The sequence below is a fragment of the Stegodyphus dumicola genome, chromosome 10 (assembly GCF_044657685.1).
Source record: "Stegodyphus dumicola isolate Sdum_Otavi_A_Nest chromosome 10, ASM4465768v1".
Classification (NCBI taxonomy): Eukaryota; Metazoa; Arthropoda; class Arachnida; order Araneae; family Eresidae; genus Stegodyphus; species Stegodyphus dumicola.
In genome coordinates, this window is record NC_140777.1 from 107,771,166 (window position 1) to 107,791,604 (window position 20,439).

General features: G+C 31.1%; 1 protein-coding gene across 2 annotated transcripts in view; it reads right to left on the bottom strand.

Moving 5' to 3' along the window:
• Positions 1 to 20,439, bottom strand: part of LOC146995064 (uncharacterized) — a 30,813-nt gene that overhangs the window by 4,975 nt on the left and 5,399 nt on the right. For both annotated transcript variants that reach the window (XM_085825375.1, XM_085825374.1), the window contains exon 2: positions 8,438 to 8,551. In XM_085825375.1, the coding sequence (XP_085681501.1) occupies positions 8,438 to 8,551 (114 nt within the window). The remainder of the gene's footprint in view (positions 1 to 8,437; positions 8,552 to 20,439) is intronic.

The window sequence follows — 20,439 nt, forward strand, 5'->3', positions numbered from 1 at the left end:
TATTAATATATATGCGATATTACACATTTAAAGATTTTCTTTACCTTGTGTACATATGAACATGAGAGTTTTTGCCATTTTAGCTTAACATGGAAGCAATAATATAATGATAAAAGGACATTAAATCTGTATTTTATCCTGCTATAAATAATACATTTAATCTGCATACTTCCAACTAATGTCATATCAATAAAAGATTTTTGTTTCCCACCAAAGTACTGTAATAAAACATTAATCCAATATGCACGTATTCTCATAACTGCTTTTGCTATGGAAAAATCTAATTAGATATATTTCAGCAGCTATATTTAGATATATTTCAGCTATATATAAATTTAGATATATTTCAGCAGCTATATTCTCAAAAATTTATTTGACTGGCTATCTAGTACGGAAGGAACCATAACTTTTGATCAACTCATGATACAACTAGGGAGAGTTATTCTGATTATGATAAGGAAGCTGACTATTAATAGATTTTATTTTAGAGCATGTTAAATGGGCAATTTTCAGATATAAATCAATTTTCTTATGATAAAATGTAACAGACAGGAAAAAAATTCAAGCAATCAGAAATTTCAGATAACAAGACTTTTGTCTACTTATGCTTAAAAACGTTTTTTTTTAAGGTATTGGTTCTAAATATCCATATAACCATGCGCAATTAAGCAAGACAATTTTATTTTGTATAATAACAATGTGAATTTAAAAACCTCTTAAAATTTCTATTCTTAGAGCTAATGAGAAAATTTCCGTGTGATGAGTTTTACCTTCACAGCGATCATTCCTTACAGAATTTTCTGATTCAAGACATAGGTTCAATGGAATCCAATTCTGCCAATAGTGAATGTTGCTTAACACTGTTTACAGTGGTTCAGATAACAGAAAACATACTTCTAAACCTATTACAAATGGTATTCCTTGTTTCATGTTTGTTCAGATGCATTCTGATCTGAGTTAGATCTTTAAAAATTATTCCAATGACATATTATTTCAAATGCTACAGTGTAGCAGCATTGTCCAGTCATGTAAAATAATGATATTCTCAGTTTAGATAAACTAAATTTTATAGGAACTGTAACAGTAAGATTTTTCTGGTGTAATTAATGGGCAGTTCTAAATCTTAAGTATGTTTTGTATTAAATTTTTTATTTAAAATTTTGGGAATATCTGCCATAAGATTTATTTTGCTATTTTTCCAGAATATATTTGATATTCTATGCAAGTTCTCAAATGACTGTGAAATTAAATGCTTAACTATATTTTGCAGTAGAGCTCGGGCTATAATTGAGACATTTGAAAAGGAGCTGGACCTTCATTAATAAAAGTAAAGTATCCAGTATTGATCAAGAGAAATATACTACATATTTACAAGAATTAATCCATTAACTCTTCAATACCCCCATTACCCTCCAGTTAAAGTTTAAGGTAATGTTATGATACCATAAAGAGTTAAAGAATTAAAAAGAAACATTAATGCTTGCCTTTTTAATATAGAAATTATTATCCCTTTCTTCTGTCATAGACAGGAATAGCCTTTTCTTAAATAAGGCCAAGTTTGTCTGGAGTTGATTGTACTTGAATTTTTCTGAACTTTTTTCAGTTACATTTTATATATCTAACAAATGTTTAAGCAGATATTTGTTTGTTGTTTCAATATTTATGTAATACACATGCTTTTTATTATTTTCCAAAGAGATGATGTTTTATTTCCAGTTTTTTAAAGACATTTTCTGCTGTATTTTGTATTACTTAGATACTGTATTTAGAAATTACCTCTGTATCTTCTTTTTATGTAATTGCACAGTAAATAATAATAGCTAATGCAAGGTCTGTAGGTCCTTTCTGCAAAAGGTTTTCAACACCTGCTTTTCAGAAAGAAATTCCTATTTTTAAAGCACTGAAATAAGGAAACCAAGATAAAGAGAGCCCAGTAAGTGTAAAAACTATGGCGAATAGTGCTAAAAATTTAAAGCTAGAAATCTCAGGACTGCTCTTTTTGTGGAAGTAACAATCATTCATCTTGGGTTGCCCTCACTTTCTTTTATTCCTGTTTACAAGTTGCACATTGTAGTATAGCAAAAATCAGACAACGTCTAGCAGGTGGCTTTCACAAATATTTGTTTCCGCCTGAAATTAAACACGACAGCCAAAATCCATTCAGTGCAATTTTAAACTTGTTTAAAGACTCTTTTCCAGTAAGATAATGTCTCTGACAGCTTTCTTAATTCCAGTTTTACTTCTGTGGGAAGGTGACGCCTTTCTCAGAGCAATACAACTCTAATATAAAAAATCAGGTATTGCTATATCTAAGTGTACAAACATTTTTAACTCTTACTTTAGTAACATAATTAACCAGTAATTGATTTCCATTATTAATTATTAATTTTGATTTATCAATGCTTAATACCATATTTTTTTTGCTAACTTTATATGTACTGTATGTTGAATCAGCTAATTTTTACTCACATATGCTACATATTATTATTTTTTCTTACCAACTTCTATTTATATGTATTAAATATTATTTAACACATTGAATATTGTTTAACACTTTATTTACATGAGTTTAATATGCTTTTCCTAATAGCTTTAAATTCACATGCACTAAATGTTATGCTAACTTTAAGCTTAATATCATGCTTAAAACCACTAGCAAGTAAAAAAAAAAACACTTATGCCAACAGGTTCTCTGCAGTATTACTGCCAGGCCTTTTGTGGTAGCACAATTTATATTTCTTTTAGACTCAGTTTATCACAAAAATACACAAACAATGGCATTTTTTTGTTAAAGAAAATTGTTAATAGTTTTGAAAAGAGCTTTAGACATTACATTTACTCTGAAAGTACATCCCGATTATTTACACCCTAGCGTTTATTACAATAAAAAGTTTTTTTAACACGTTTTTATAAATAATATCTGCAATATAAGAAAATAATTAGTAAAATGAATATAATATGTATGGAAATATAATTAATCCACAAAAAAGCAGATAAAAATGAGGAATGTGTCTTCTAGACAATTATATAATTAGAAATAGATACAGACAATCGTGTGGCAACACTACTGAGAATATTCAATGATTGAGTTTAAAATCCTTTGTTGTTAAGTGAATATCACACAAGATTCCACAAGTTTAGTTGTGGTTGCAGGTCATTTGAAGGAAAATGTCTGGCAAATGATTAACTACAATGCAAATTTTAAAACTGCAATGCAGCCTGGAATAGTATTTTAAGCTGCAGTTATCCAGTTTTCTGAGTGAAAAAGGAACTGAGCTGCAGCACATCATTTCAACATGCAACGGTGGAAAAAGCAGAAGAATGAACTTTAAGTGGCAAAGGAAATGTGTTTCATGGAAAAGCAGCTAAGTATCTACATTGGAAAATAATAATTTATCGTATGTTAATGAGAAAAGAAGTACTGGTTATGCTGTAACTGTGGATATTATGCCCTTCTAAGCTCATGAAGAAGGTAATTGGATAAAGATGAGCCATGCTTTTTGAGCAAGTGCAAGATGATGTGTATATTTTATAATATGAATGGTTCATCACTAAGTCATAGAATGTCTTTTGGCAAACCCTGATGACAAAATTTTGAAATTTCAGGCATGGTATTGACAAGCTACAAACTAATGGGTACACGTTTTCTGAAATCAGTAATATACTCATTTACAGTTATGGCTTTCTAATGCAGTTGCACCAATAGGCTAAGAATAAGAATCAAGACTACAGGTAGTGAGAAGCAGCAATGTACAGTTATGCTCGCTGCTCTGCCAGATGGAGGAAGACTCCAATTCCAAGTTGTGTTAAAGCGAAAGGCTGTACCCAAAAACATATATTGTTGGCTCAGGAAAAAGGCTACAAGAGGAATGGTTCATCACTAAGTTTAGTGGCTAGAAACATTTTGAAATAGAAGATCTCGTGGCTTGCTGAAACCTAACAGCTCATTTTGGACAAAAGTCCTAAGAGTTTGGGACAGCTTCTGATGTCACATGAATCCTTAAGAGAAAGGAAAATTAAACAAGTTAAAAACTAACATAGTTGTGCCCGTACTTCAGCCCCTTCGTGTTGCTGTTAATTACTCCTTCAAAAGTTCATACGAAAGTTTTATGATGATTACATGAGTGCACGAAACTATGACCTTACACCAAAAGAAAAAAATCAAATGTCCAAGTGTACAGCATATCTCTGAATGGAATCTGGCAGTCTGAGATAGTATCAAACTTAAAACAATGATAGAAAGGTTTATGAAGAATGTACTATCCAATGCTCTAGGCCAGCTATTGTCAACCGGTGGTATGAGTACCCCTGGTGGTACACAAGGGGAAAATAGGTGTTACGCAAAGAAACAAAGTATTTTTAACTATTAAATTCAAAAATTAATTACCCCAACATCCTTTTTAAGTTTGTTCCATAGCACTCGTAAAATTATTCAAGGTCAAAAGCCACTCATAGACTAGAAAAAAAATCCGATGTGTACACCACATGACTTCCTTGTACAAATTATTAAATTATAAGCATTTTTTTCTTGAATTTCATTTAAATTGATTGGATTGAATTAAATCTACTTCGTCGACAGCGCATAAACCACAATAGAATAAATACACTCTTTAAAATTCACTATATTTGTTTACTATAACGACACTCTGAACGCACAAAATTTGTATCATTTGAAGAATTATCGTTGCCACATGTTCTATTCAAATACTATAATAAAGCTAAAACGATTTATGAAAGAAATTAAGCAAACGATTTTCGATTCAATTATTTTTAAAAGCAAAAAATGTACAATTTACAAACATATAAGAGTAAAGATACTGAGATTACTGAGCCGGGTAACAGAGTGGATATATATATAAATATATTTATATACGTTTGGTGCGGCCGGTTGCAACCAAAATACGAGGTGCACATCTACATGTTATAGCAGTCCTATATACAAAATTTCAACGTTCTGAGGCTACTCGTTTTTGAGTTATGCGAGATACGTACGTACATACGTTCGAACAGACGCCACGAAAAATTCTTTTCAGAATTCATTTTAAAGCAGTTGTAAAATTTTTTTGGAGGAAAGGTGTCTTATTCTGTCCTTACGCACAGATATCATGCAAAAACATCGTTAAATTGCATTCAATAGCGGTCAAAATGGATATTTTCGTTGAAATATGTTGCCTGAAACTTTTCGCGATTACAATACTTCCTTTTTCTTCGTACAAGGAAGTAAAAATCAGTTATTATTTTCACAAAAATTCTTTTAGTTCGGTTACATTTATGCGATTATGACAAAGGCTCGAAGGCTATCTGCCCAAGAGGAATGGTGCCTTCATGGAGGACTTTCTAAGGAAAATTTACTCCTATACTCATTACACATGCAAAAACCACGAAAATGCCCATTGTAGCCAGCCCACTCGCAGGATTCGAATCTTAAATCGAACTACCAGTGTTTTTACTGCTCGCCCAATGGTGGGCAATATTCTTTTAAACATAATAAAACTTTGTCACAAATGATGGTTTTAAAAAGAGTAATAGAAGTGGATGTTCTATTAATAGGAAATAAATATAAGTTTCTATAAAAAGATAATAGTATCTCATTAATTCTTTTAGAGTTAATAAATTTATTAGCATATCCGCATTTTATTCATGCTCACATTGCTCTATTTTCAATTAGAATCATTTTTTTTTATGTATCTTTGCAGTCTCTAACAGCAGGTATTTTGTCTTCTTGTTGCTTTGTATTTCTTACTTTCCTACCCGATTTGAGAATATCGCCATCTGTTTTTGAAGAACTCATAATATATTGTGCATTTAAACATTTATAAGCAAATAATAAAACAAACTTAGATTTTCAAAGTGGAAAAATAGCTAGGACTGACAAAGCGGAAAAGTGATGATTCACAGGTGATGGATCCAGGACAATCTACTAGCAATAAGAATAGTGAAAAGAAAAGAAAAATTGTTTATAGAAAATATAACGGAAATTATTTATCATTTGGGTCTACTTGGAATGGCGACGAAATGGACACTCAACCTAAATGTGTTATTTGCAGTTAACTGTTTTTCCTTCAAAGCAAGAAACTGTCGTTGGTGTAAGACATCTTGAATCTAAACATTCCAATTTAAAGGATAAATATGAAGAATATTTTAAGGGGGAAATAATCGGAATTCAAAAATAATATTACTTCAAGTAAAAAAATGTTGGAAGCTAGCTACCTAGTAAGTCTAAGAATTGCCAAAACTGGGCAGGCTCACACTATTGAAGAAAACCTTATATTACCAGCAGCTAAAGATATCGTTTTAACATTATTCAATGAAAAAGGCGGCTAATGAACTCAATAAGTTATCAAGTGATACAATAAGTCGATGAATGCACGAAATGGCAGATTCCATAAAAGAGACACTTATTCGAAAAATAAAATACATAAAAAGTGAGTATTTCACATTGTTATTGGATGAAAGTATTGATAACGAACTTTGTTCAAATATTAGTTTGCATATGTTTCGAAGAAGACAAATGAATTGCTAATGAGTATTTATTTTGTGATAGAGCAACAGAAAATAAAATTTTCAAAGTAATTGACAATTTTATGTCAGAATGATATTCCATGGAATAAGTGCATTGGCATATGCAGTGATGGAGCTCGATCTTTAATAGAAAAATATTCTGGTGTTATTTCTTAAATAAAGAAAATCACACCTGAAACTAAATTTACTCACTGCCTCATTCATCGTGAAGCATTAGTAGCCAAAACAATACCTGTAAACTTGAAAATCGTTTTGAATTCAGCTGTGAAAATTCTTAATTTCATTAAAAGTTAAGCTTTAAATTCAAGAGTATTTACAATTTTATGCCAAGAGATGGGCAATGAACATGAAACTCTTTTGTCACATTCAGAAGTAAGGTAGGTTATCCAAAAACAAAGTTTTAAATCATCTTTTTAAACTTCGACCAGAAATTCAAATTTTCCTCTGGGCTCGAAAATTTGAATTGCAAAAATGTTTATTTAGTGAATCATGGTCAGCACGTTTAGCAGATATTTCTGGAAAGTTAAATGAATAGAACTTAGGATTACAAGGAGAAAGAGTTAATTTGTTTACAATTATAGATAAAATATCTGGAACAAAAAAAAAAAAAGAACTCGAGCTAATAATCAAAGAATGGGATAGTAATATTTTAAGCTTTCTACTACTTTTAGAAAGTTTTCTAAGAGAAAAAAAAAGTGTGAAAATAAAAAAAGAATTAGCATCCAACATTCAAAATCACAGTTTTTAATTGATAAATTATTTCAGCGTGTATTTTTCTAAGGATTATGAAAAAGAAATTGGATTAGAAATCCATTTTGTTCAAATTAACCTGAAATTTTATCTCTTGAAGAAAAGGAACAATGGCTGAACAAAAAAAAACAATAATTTAAAGACATTTTAATTAAAGTTGTTACATTTTTATTGCCTTTTTGCACAACCTATTTGTGTGAACAAGGATTTTCTTCCGTGTTATATTTCAAAAATAAATACAGATCAAAATTAAAAGTGGATCCTAATTTACGGTTAAAATTAAGTGAAATAAGACCAGCCGTAAAGTAATTGATCTCTCTTAAACAGGACCAAATTTCACACGAAATTTTAAACTAAAGTATTGTAATTTAAATTTTGATAATTAAAATGGTAACCAATTTTTAATCTAATATTTTTATGTGTGCATATTTAATGCAAATAGCCAATGGCTTCTGCAAATGCAGAAATTATATTTCTATTGAGAAAAATAACCATTGTAAAATTCAGCGATGGTACTAAAGGTTTTCAGCTTTTGTTCAGATGGTACGCATTAATCAAAAAGGTTGACAACTGCTGCTCTAGGCAGTTCAGAGGATGACATGCGGTGGGATAACGGTACCAGCGGTAGTCATACCGGTAGTGCAGTTATTTTCCTAACAGCACTGATAGTGATTAAGAGGCACTAAATACAGAAATATACTGCTTTTAACTGATAATAAATAACTTTTTGCATTGTGAGATCTCAGAAAAATGAATCCTTTTTAACATTTAGTTATATCTGAAACCCTTTAAAATGTCAGACATGTATTCAGTTTTAAACAAAAAAAAATCCAGTAAATTCCCACTTGATTTATTCAAATTAAAGTTCACATTTTCTACAGTGTACTTACTGGACACATATTAGCTGTAACATTTTATAGATTTATTTACAAAACTTAATTGTTTTATGTATATACTTCTAAAACTGCTTTTTCTTTAAAGCAACTTAAAAAGGTAGAAGATTGCATATTTTCTATCAACTAAATGTCAAAATAAATTTGTTTTCAATGTCAACACTTTGTGCATGTCTCAGAAATCTAAATCTGATGGAAAGTTAATCTTACCTGTAAAATGTAATGGATAATCATGTTATCATACTTATATTGCAAAAGAAGATATTACTTACATTTCATTGCATCTTCCGGTGGCTGCATTACACTTTCTTCTTCTGTTAAAACCTTAAACAAACGATTTCCGTCTTTTGCAGGTATTTTATCAACGCCAACTGCATCTTGCAGAGCTATAAAAAAATTCCAATTTAGTGACAATATTTTTTTAATTTTAATTTTTCAGAAGTCAATTTTGAATAAACAAAAAAATTTCACTAATTTTTATTATAATAAACGTGTATAGCTAACACATTTATTATGATAATTGCTCAGTTTTGATGTTTTGCTAATGTTAAGAAAGCCAGTGACCAGTTACTGTTTTCCCTACCCTTGCTAATTTTTATTTATATGTACTATCATATTTAATACAATAAATTTTATGTACATATGTTTAATGTACTTTTCCTCTTTACTTAATTCATATATATGAAATAGCATGTTTAACAAGCTAAATCTGGCCTGTAGACAATACGTTTTGTTTCTGCTGCCTTCAAGCTTAGTGTCATGTTTTTTCTGCTTAACAATGACTTTTGCTTAACTATATGTCTTTACTTTTTGGTTAGCTGGGCGCAAATCCTGCCAACTGCTTTAGGAATTTGCACAAGTCACCAGAACAAAACAAAGATAAAAATATTCATCAATACACAAAAAAAGTATTTATTTGCATGAATATACAAAGAAGAAATTTTTATATTTATTTGATTCTTCCAAACTATTTCAAACTTTCTCTGAGAATTTCCTCAAATTGATCCTTTACTCCTCTTCTTCACATAAATTCAGTGAGGTATGACTCCATGTGCTGACGCACAGTGCCCTGATGCTGATGTTTTTTATTTCTTCATTTGGCACAGCCCCAAAGGCGTTCCATTTTTTGAATATTTACATCAGTGTCAGGGTCAACAAAATTATATTTGTGGTTGACTCTGAAATGCTGCAGATCTGCTTCTTCAATTTTAAAAGTGTAGTAACCCTCCTAAGAATTTAAATAAACAATAGATCTTTCTTAGATATGTTTTTTTTTTTTATGTCTTAGAGTACTGGTAGACAGTGGTTTGGAACATTAACAAGGAAGCGTTCATGAGTGTGGCAGCAAATATACACTCTTCCAGAAGAATTTGATCAGCACTGCTCTTTCATTTGGTAAACAAACTTATATTGATTTCGATGATCATTTCAGGACCGATTCTTTTGGCTCGCATTTCACTGGCATCTCTACACAAACTTCTTGCAAGTAGTTGTTCCAATCTACAATCGCCAAATGATTCATTTTCAGTTTTTTTTTACACCATTTGATTGATGTCATTTCTTCACTCCAAGTGTAAATTAATCATAAAGATGTTAAAAAACTTAATCTGGGCATTTCAAACCACATGTCTTTATGAATGCTCTTCTTGTTGCAGCAGGTAGAAACATTGTGACACCATTTAACTCCCTCAGAAAAGTAGTTTCACTTCATGATTTTGATTACATGTGGAATTTGTTTCCAATATTCCTCCTTTTTGGAAAAAAGAGACTGTCTCCCTCTTCACAGTAAGCCTCAAATTTTTAGCATTTTTTAATACCAAATTTGTGTAATAGATGTTGCTTGTGTTAAATTAATACTGGAAACGATGGTGAATGATTCTCGTCAGGTTTGTACGCAAGTTGGTGCAGGTCTAAATTATTTGGTGACTTTCCACTTTGTATGATTTTTTTTAACTGCAATTTATAAACTCATTCTAAACAATCTATCTCCATTAAATTGTGTCTACATTTTTCTACTCTCACTTAAATTTATTAATTTTATCTATTTGTCGAATCAGCAGACTGATCAAGGCCTCTAAAGACAGCTCTTCTATTATATTGAAGGCATGAATATAATTTATAAATTGTTTTAATATCTTATTGCTTTCATCATCATATTTTGAAAAAGTTTCACAGATTTGCTTAATTTTATTCGTTATCATGTGTATGTGAAAATCTCTAAACTCTTATATTACAGCCAAGGCTTAATTTCTAAAATTAGAAAAACTAGATATATAGAATGCCATCAATAATGGGAACAAAAGCTAATGAATGAAATATTGGATAAAACAATAAATAATATACAATTAAATAAAATATAAAGGGATAAAAATATTAATAAAAAATAAACAAATAAATAATTAATATATCATAAAAATTAAATTAAAGTTGAAACAATTAAACAAATATAAGGTAATAAAGTTCTTAATAACAGTACATGATATAGAGGAGTAAAGCTAGGTTTTCTAACCCCTTCCAAATAACCAAATGCTCACTTCAGTTAGAGTAGATTTAAGGGTCCCCCTTTGGATTATCGCCAAGTTAGTGTTTCATTTATGGCAGGTTTTCTTAAATTTTTTTAGTGACGACCCCTTTTTATCACTGAGATTTTTTCGTGACCCTCAATGACCCATAATATTTACAAAAATTTTGTGGGACCTCATAAGTATTGCGCATATCCGACACATGCGTTAGTGAAACTGTCAATTTTTCACTTGTACTGTAATATACTATTGCAGTTTTAGGTCATTAAATTTAATTTCTAATTTTGAGACATAGAACAAGGTGAAAATTTTAAATAGACGAAATGACAATGTCATGTGCAAAGCACGGAAAACGAACGTTTATATTATAAAAAAAAGAATGCGTTGAAACTTTTTTCATATAGGAATGTCTTATATTTATCTATTTTCAGATTCATTGTGTTAAAATATTTGGTATTATAAAATTGTTATAATAAGTTAAAGTATCAAATCTGCTGAAATTTTTGGCGACCCTCTGCTGCAGGTCCCACGAACCCTTGGGGTTCACAAACCACAGTATAAGAAACCCTGATCTATGGTAACTTGAATATTTGAATGCTATGAAAACACTATTATGACATAATTGGTTGCGTGATTGCAGTAAATTTGAATGATGGGAAAAGATTTGGAAAGGCTTGTTTGTGTGTTGGATTTTGGATAAGAAGTATACTGCTATTTTGCAGTTTCCACGGTAAAATGGCTGAATGTGGTAAGATTAAATTGAAGTGTCAGTATGATTTGGAACAAAAGGGTAGAGTATTAATTGACTGGTGTGTAAATGAAGGTTTACTTAGTAGCCATTGTAAGTGTCCTATTTATAGGAATGAAATGCGTATGGTCGAACGTCAGAGGATACCGGCACTACAGAGGATATTTTTGTGAATTTATGTGGTGACATGAGTTTACAGATTCTAGTTTAGTTAATTTTCAAACGTTTTTGGATGCTGTTAAGGAATTTTGAGATAGAGTAAAGAGAAGGGTACTCCTTGTATTATAAAGAAGTTGTTTCATTTATCACCAAGTTGTTGTTTCATTTATGCTAGCCTGAGTAGTTGAATGTTATGGAAACCCTATTATGACATAATCGGTTGGATGCATGATTGCTGTAAATTCGTAAGGGCTTGTGTGGGGGTGGGGGGTTGGTTAAGTATATTGCTTGTTTTGTTGTTTAGATGGTAAAACGGCCGAATGTGGTAAAATTAATTTGAAGTTTCGGTACAATTTGGAAAGAAAGGGGAAAAGAGCATTACTTGACTGGTGTGTAAATAAAGGTTTACTTAATAGCCAGTATCGCAATGCCAGTATACAGATTCTAGTTCAGATAAATTTAGGAAGTTTTCGGATGCTGTTAAGGAATTTTGTTTGACTGAAGACATGTTAATTCGTAAATAAGTGGATATTTCCTTTGCGTGCTGCAGTGTTTCTTAACCTTTCTAGCGAGTCGCACCCCATTGAATCTGAAAATATATCTCTGCACCCCATTGAAAAATGTGTTTTAATTTTTTTAGTCTAGAAAAATAAATTTTTTGCGAAACTTATTGTTTATTGAAAAACAATGTACATTTTATATAAATATAAAACAATATTATTTTTATTAATGACTAGTCTGTTGTTGTTTGCTCATTATTATACTGGCGAAGCGAGATTCCTTTTTTGAAAGACATAGGTGTAAGTCATCACTTGCATTTAAGCGATTTCTCGCTTTAGTTTTTATATGCAAAAGCGATGAAAATCCCATTTCGCACAAGTAGGTGGTAGCAAAGGGTAAGAGTAAATGCAATGCTCCGTTCGCCAACTCTGGATAACGTTGTAACTGTGAACACCAGAATTGTTGGAATTCCATTTGAACATGTCCACTTGCTCGCATTTCAATAAGTTGATCTTTTTTCTGATCACTATCATCCATCAAATTTAAGTCAAATAGAAATGGATCCAGTATCCATCTCCGAGTTTTGGTAATATTTCCAGTAGAAAAATATCCATTGAATGATTCGTTCAATCATCTCAATGTCGGGTATAATTGTATTCTTTTCATTTTTCGCAATAACAGAATCAAGCAAGGGAAAGTTTGCAAAATTCCCCTTTTCTACTCGACGTATCCAAATTTCTAATTTTGAGATAAATGAAGATAACTTTTCACTAGATATTATTATATTTATACCAAATCCTTGCACTGATAGATTCAATTCATTTAAATGGCTAAATAGTATGTCTGCTAAGTAGGCCAGCCTCAGCATTGCATTATTACTCTCAAAATCTTTTACTAAATAACAGTTTTGACTAGTCAGTAATTGAATAATTTCCTCACGCAATTCAAAAACTCTGTTAAGTATGCGACCCTTAAATAACCATGATTTAAGGGTATTATATTTCGGTGTGATATAGGAGCATGGTATGATAAGCACCGATTTCTTCACAAAATGCGCGAAAAATGCGATGATTAAGCGCTCGCCCTCGGATGTATTTTACTACATGTACTGCTGTAGTTAGATGTTGTTTTAAACTTTCTGGCAATGCTTTTGATGCAAGTGCATGACGATGCAACATGCAATGCGTTATTATAACTTCTGGTAATTCTCTTTTCATGTGTGAAAAAAATCCTGAATTTTTGCCTAACATTGCTGGAGCTCCATCAGTGCATATTGAGCCAATCACATTCATTGGTAATTGTTATTTAGTAAAAAAATCTTTGATGAGATTGAAAACATTAATTTCTCTTGTATTCACCTCCAGTGGCTCACAAAATAGAAATTCTTCTATCGCTTCTTTTTCCTTCACATACCTGACAAATACCAAAAATTGGCTATAATTATCAACATCAGTTGACTCCTCCAGTTGCATGTCATTTTTTAGAGGACTGATTTTTATGTCTTCAGTTACTTGCATTAAAATATCTTCACTGAGATCTTATATTCGCGATCGTATAATATCATTCGATAATGGAATCTGTTGGATTCTTTTATGCGCTTCTGAATTTAAAACTGTTTTAGCAATAATTAAAGCAGAAGGTTTAATCAACTCTTCAGCGATCGTGTAAGGTTTCTTTTTTTTTTTTTACACATAAGTATGCCACTTGATATGACGCTTCTAATAAAGGTTTTTGAATTGCTGGTCCGCACAATTTTAGGATAGTTCCACTGGTATCAAACTGAGCCTTCTTTGACTTCTCTTCATGCTATGTGCTTTTTCGCCACCATGCAGATTGTTGAAATGCCCTAATAACTTTAATGGTTTGAGATTGCTGTTTGAAAGTATCTTGGAACACAAAATGCATTGCAATCGTTGCGTTCCATCTTTTTCGGTTGTGCAGATAAATCCATAACCAGCATACTTATCGTTCCATTGTCTTTTTTTTTTTTTTTTTTGGACATAGCGAGGTTCACTATAATCGATTTAACTATTTAGAAATAATGTAATATATATAATGTTCTTACGTTTGTAATATCACTGAATCCTATTCGGCTTGAACGGGCAGTTAAGAATGTATTAGTCTCAAGAGGTTTCTGGACAAGTCAGAATACACAATACACATGTCGCAGACACAATAGTTGACTCAACCTAACACAGGCACAGTAGATGCAGACACAAATCTGTGAATTCGTAGATTCCATTGGAGTAGCACATATTGAACTCAGCGCATGCGCAAGCTGGGATAACGTTCTCCGCTTGTATTCCCACAAAATGTTTTTCTTTTCTCCGTCACCTAGCTGCCTGTTCGCATTTCCTGCCTTTTCGTAGCGTAGTGTATACGACCATCGGCACCGGCTCTTTCCTGTGTCTTTTGCCGATAAGTGAGCTAGGTGCTACCAATTTTTATGAGCTTCAATATTGGGGACACTATTGCAGATTTCAAATTTTTATTATAAGAAATTTAGTAAATGATACAGTGAAAAGTCGTTAATCGGACTCGTCGGGACTTAAATGATATTTAATAATTTTAATGGTTAGGTAAGCACTTATCCCGCACCCCCAAAAATACAATTCTGCACCCCCAGTTAAGAACCACTGGTGTAGTGCAAAGATGAATTTCCTTTTTTCTTATTTCATTGTTTGATTTAAAATGTAGTTTATTGAGATTATATAATTTTTTGTTGACTGCTCCTTTGACATTTTAAGTGAATATAGTTCGATGTGTACATGGAAGGGAGTGTGCAATGCCTAGTTTGTGCAATTCTCTGATGTTTTAATTGAAAATAGGCCGATGTATAAATGGATAAAGTCAAAGGAGTGTGCAATGCCAAGTTTGTGCAATTCTCTAATGTTTTTTTAAGTGAAAATAGATTGATGTGTACATGGATACCAAGTTTTTACCATTTTTTGTCATTTGATTTTGGTGCAAAAATCGCTGCTACGCAAGCCAAAATAACAAGTCAAAGAATTGCACATACTCAATATCCATGTAACCGCCAAAAATCACCAATATTCACCAAAGGGTACCCATAAATATATTTTTACCAAATTTTGTTTGACTGAAGACACAAAAATTTGTAAATAAGCGTTTTTTTTTTTTTTTTTTTTTTTTTTTTTTTTTTTTTTTTTTTTTTTTGCTAAGATGAATTTATTTTTTAATGTTATTTCATTGTTTGATTAAAAATGTAGTTTACTGAAATTATATATTTTTGTTGCCTGCTTCTTTGACATTTTAAGTGAATATAGATCATGGACAAGGTAAAGGAAGTACGCAATGCCTAGTTTGAGAAATTCTCTGATATTTTTTATGTGAAAATAGGTCGATGTGTACATGGTTACTGAGTTTGTGCAATTCTTTGACTTGTCATTTTGGATTTGTGTAGCAGCGATTTTTGTAAAGCCAAAATAAGAAGTCAAAGAATTGCACAAACTCTGTACCCATGTACTGCCAAAAATTGCCACACTTGTAAATACATTTTTACCCATGTTTCTTACACATTATGAATAGCTGAGTAAATCAGTCATTTAAACTAATTGCCAAAAACACTACTAGTAGTGATCTTATACAGAGATCACGAAAAGCTAAAAAGATGAAATAACTAATCCTTGCACGAAATTCAAAACTTCAGCCCACAATTCAGATTCACAATCAGTTTCTGTTAACCACTATACAGTCCAATGATGCAATAAAGCAAAAATAAGTATTTTTATTAGTATTCATCCCACCAAGATATCACTGCATTTTTATTTTGGCTTGTTATCCACTTTAAAACATTCTGACCAAATGAATATAGCCCATAAAAGGACGAGTTCACATTTCAACGAGTTCACATTTCGAGAAGGAGAATTTTCAGTAAAAAAATATTTACAGGTATCCCTTGGCGAAAAGTGGCAATTTTTGGCGGTACATAGATACAGAGTTTGTGCAATTATTCGACTTGTTAATCTGGCTTGTTCTTAGCGGCTATTTTTATGCCAAAAATCAGCGCTACACAAAGCTAAAATAACAAGACAAAGAACTGCGCAAACTCGGTATCCATGTACACAATGACCTATTTTCACTTAAAAAACATCGGAGAATTACACAAACTTGGCATTGCACACTCTCTTGACTTTATCCATGTCATGTCGACCTATTTTCATTACAAAAAACATCAGAGAATTGCACAAATTTCACATTGTGCACTGCCTTGACGATGTACACATTGATATATTTTCACTTAAATATACTACAGAATTAAAGGCTAAAGTGAGGAATTGCCCACTTATTTGTTTAGCGCTTTTTACAAGAGTAAGAAGAATTGGATTTTTGTCAATTTTCTTTGACATTTTAAATGAAAATAAGTCGATGTGTACATCGATAATGTCAAGAGCATGCGCAATGCCATTTTTGTGCAATTCTGGGATATTTTTAAGTGAAAATAGGTCGAAGTGTACATGGATACCGTGTACGTGCAATTCCTAAAAACACGCCAAGCAGTCGGCGATTCTGACGATTCTGCCCCAAATTAAAACCTAAAAATTTAATAAATACTATCGTATTACTTAATAATAATAAATACTTAAAAAATTATCAAAGAAATAAGTCCTGAAACAAAATCTTCATAATTTCAGAAGCAAACCGTTGAACAACTAAAGAATTAAAATACTGCAAGCAAAAACAATAATGGTGAAGTGAAAATTATAATTAATTATTCCATCAAGAGACAGCTTGAAAACAAAATCAGAATTTTTTTTCAAAAATAAAAATTGTAAGAATGTAATGTCTAATAAAAGGTTGAAACAAATTAGCATTATAAAACAAAGGAAGCTCTTCCGCAGAGAACCCGGTAAATGTAAACATCGCCAACTTTGGCGATAATAGTTCAAACTTGGTAACCCATCGGATTTATCCCATTCGCTTGTTTCGTTGTTCGCATTTGCAGATTTATATTATTCTCCTCTTGTTTATTATTATTTTTTCTGAATTTCTTAACAACAAATAGAGAGAAATCTTTTCGTAGATAGATGCCGGTTCTTGGTTCGGGATAAAAGGAGGGGCGAATGCTAATTTGTAACACGGCTGTTCACGTTGTGTTCTTAATTATTAACAGCTCTAAGAACCATGAGGTTTCCAAAGTCTAAAATAATTTGTTTTCGTAGACCGCAAAATGTGCATGTGCATATTAAATAATTAAGTAATGATTTTATTTTTATTATTGTCATCTAAAATTATGAGAATAAATCAATTTTTATGGCGTAAAATTTTAACAAGATAATATATTGTTAATGCGGTTAATCTTTACATTACGGTAACTTGGCGATTTTTTGGCGAAAATTTGGCGACCACCTCCCTTACAGCAACCCTCTATTTTTTTTTCCCCGCCGCCATTTTGTCTTCACGAAGTAAAGACATGTTTCTTTTCTTCTTATCTATTGAACACTTCTTCCAACAATCTACTAGCCGAATTACACTTATGCTAGAAATTTTATCAAACAAAACTGCTTAATCATGACAAATATTCACTGCAAAATTCGGAAAAAGTGCACAATACCATACACCTTACGCGTTTTTCAAAATAACACATACACATAAACCATGTACACGCCGACTTATTTTTACTTAAAAAAACATCCCAGAATTGCACAAAAATGGCATTGCGCACACTCTTCACTATATCCATGTACACTGCTTTTTTCTCATAAATTCGAAAAATTTCACGAAAATACATGACAATTTTCAAAATCTTTAAACCCGGTAAAAAGAACATATATGAAATTACCTGATCGCGAAAAAGTATTTACCCTTTACAAATATGAACATTTCCACATATAAAATAAATAAAATATCCAAAAACTTTTACCTCTAAATCATCTATTACATTATACACGTCACCAACGAATTCATACACGAAGCATTACAAATATTTAGTATCAAATATTTAAATTATTTCCATGCACGTTTTTTTCAACTTAAACGTAAACCAAATTCCTACAAGCATAAAATTCACAAAATAACTTTCATTTCATTAAAATATCACTGAACCATGTACACGTCGACTTATTTTTACTTAAAAAAACATCCCAGAATTGCACAAAAATGGCATTGCGCACACTCTTCACTATATCCATGTACACTGCTTTTATCTCATAAATTAAAAAAATTTCACGAAAATACATGACAATTTTCTCAATCTTTAAACCCGGTAAAAAGAACATATATGAAATTACATGATCGCGAAAAAGTATTTACCCTTTACAAATATGAACATTTCCACATATAAAATAAATAAAATATCCAAAAACTTTTACCTCTAAATCATCTATTACATTATACACGTCACCAACGAATTCATACATGAAGCATTACAAATATTTATTATCAAATATTTAAATTATTTCCATGCACATTTATTTCAACTTAAACATACACCAAATTCCTACAAGTATAAAATTCACAAAATAACTATCATTTCATTAAAATATAATTAAATTCAAAAACACCACTTAAAATATACATGAGCACATACATTCAATTAATAAAAATTACCTTACAATCCTAATTACTTTAAACTAAATCATTGCTAATAACAATTTTCCCAATAATACCAAATTCCTTTCCACCTTACATTTCCAACAATGCATAAAAATAATTAAAAATACTAACTTACCTAATCTCCTTCAGAATCTTTAAAATCATACTTATCTTTCAAAGCAAGATACCACGTAAAATAAATAACATAATAAAACATGTTTATTTCTCTCTCACACAACCTTAAAAAACATTTCTTACTATCCTTTTCAATACCACTAAATACCCATTTCGAATTCACTTTACTTACGGCCATGGGATCCAAAAATTCACAAATACTATTTCACACAACACAGAATAAAGCCAAATACAAAATTCACAGATTTTTCCCCATTAAAGAACAGTAATTCGTCCATTAAAATCACATGACATATCCCATGATCTCTTCCGATTAAAGAACCGTAATTCGTCCATTAATATCACATGACATATCCCATGATCTCTCATTTCCCCCACACAAAATAATGCGTAATCGGAACTCAGTACTGCTCACATTATTACCAAAGTCCCAGGTAGTAACCTTTATCGCCTCCAAAATGTCGCCAAACTACCAGTTACCGTAATGTAAAGATCAACTGTTAATGCTTTTCTAACAATAACTTTCAGAGGATGGCAGGTGTGGCATAAATAGATGATTAAATTGAAATAAAAAAATATTGATTACCTAAGATGACAGAATAGTTTGATACATCACCATGGTCATCAAAATTAGCAAACCACTGCTGGTGTAAGGAATATGTTGTTTTCTGTGTTAACTGGAATTTAAGACAAATATTTTTTGTATATCACGTTTAACCAGTTAATTTCAGTATATTAATACTAATTTATATTTTTTAAATGAATTTTTATTTCCGTTATAAATGCTTATATATTGTCTTATGCTTAATAATATATTCGGCTGATCTTTGGAATATGGTAACAGGTAGTTTGGTGACATTTTGGAGGCGATAAAGGTTACTACCTAGGACTTTGGCAATAATGTGAGAAGTACTCAGTTCCGATTACACATTATTTTGTGTGAGGGAAATGAGAGATCATGAGATATGTCATGTGACATTAATGGACGAATTAAAGTTCTTTAATCGAAAAAGGGGGTTAATTTGGAAAAATTATTTTGTATTAAGCTTCATTGTGTGTTGTGCGAAATAGTGTTGATTAATTTTCGGATTGCATGGCGCTATGTAAAGTGAATTCTAAATTTTTAATGCATTTATCTGATAATAATAATAAGTTGAGATTTTGTGAAAGGTTTGAATGGCGGTGCAAGAAATCTGGTGAAAATGGACATTTTGTGAAACGGAGTGTAAGGAAGGATACGTGGTTTGCTGAAAGTAGTTTGAGTATGGGTGAAATTTTATTAATTTCTTATTACTTGGTGAATAGACTTCCAGTTGACTACTGGATTTCGGATTTAGAAATTAGCAGTAGTACTGCAGCCATGTAATGAAGATTCTTAAGAAGATTAGGTAAGTTAGTATTTTTAATCATTTGAGGATATTATTTTTATGCATTGTTCTAAATGTAAGGAGTAAATAAATTAATATGGTATTATTGGAAAATTATTATTAGCAATGATTTAGTTTAAAGTAATTAGGATTGTAATCTAATTTTTATTAATTTAATGTATGTGCTTATTTATATTTTAAGTAGTGTTTTTTAATTTAATTATATTTTAATTTAATGATCATGATTTTGTGAGTTATATATTTGTAGTATTTTGGAATACATTTGA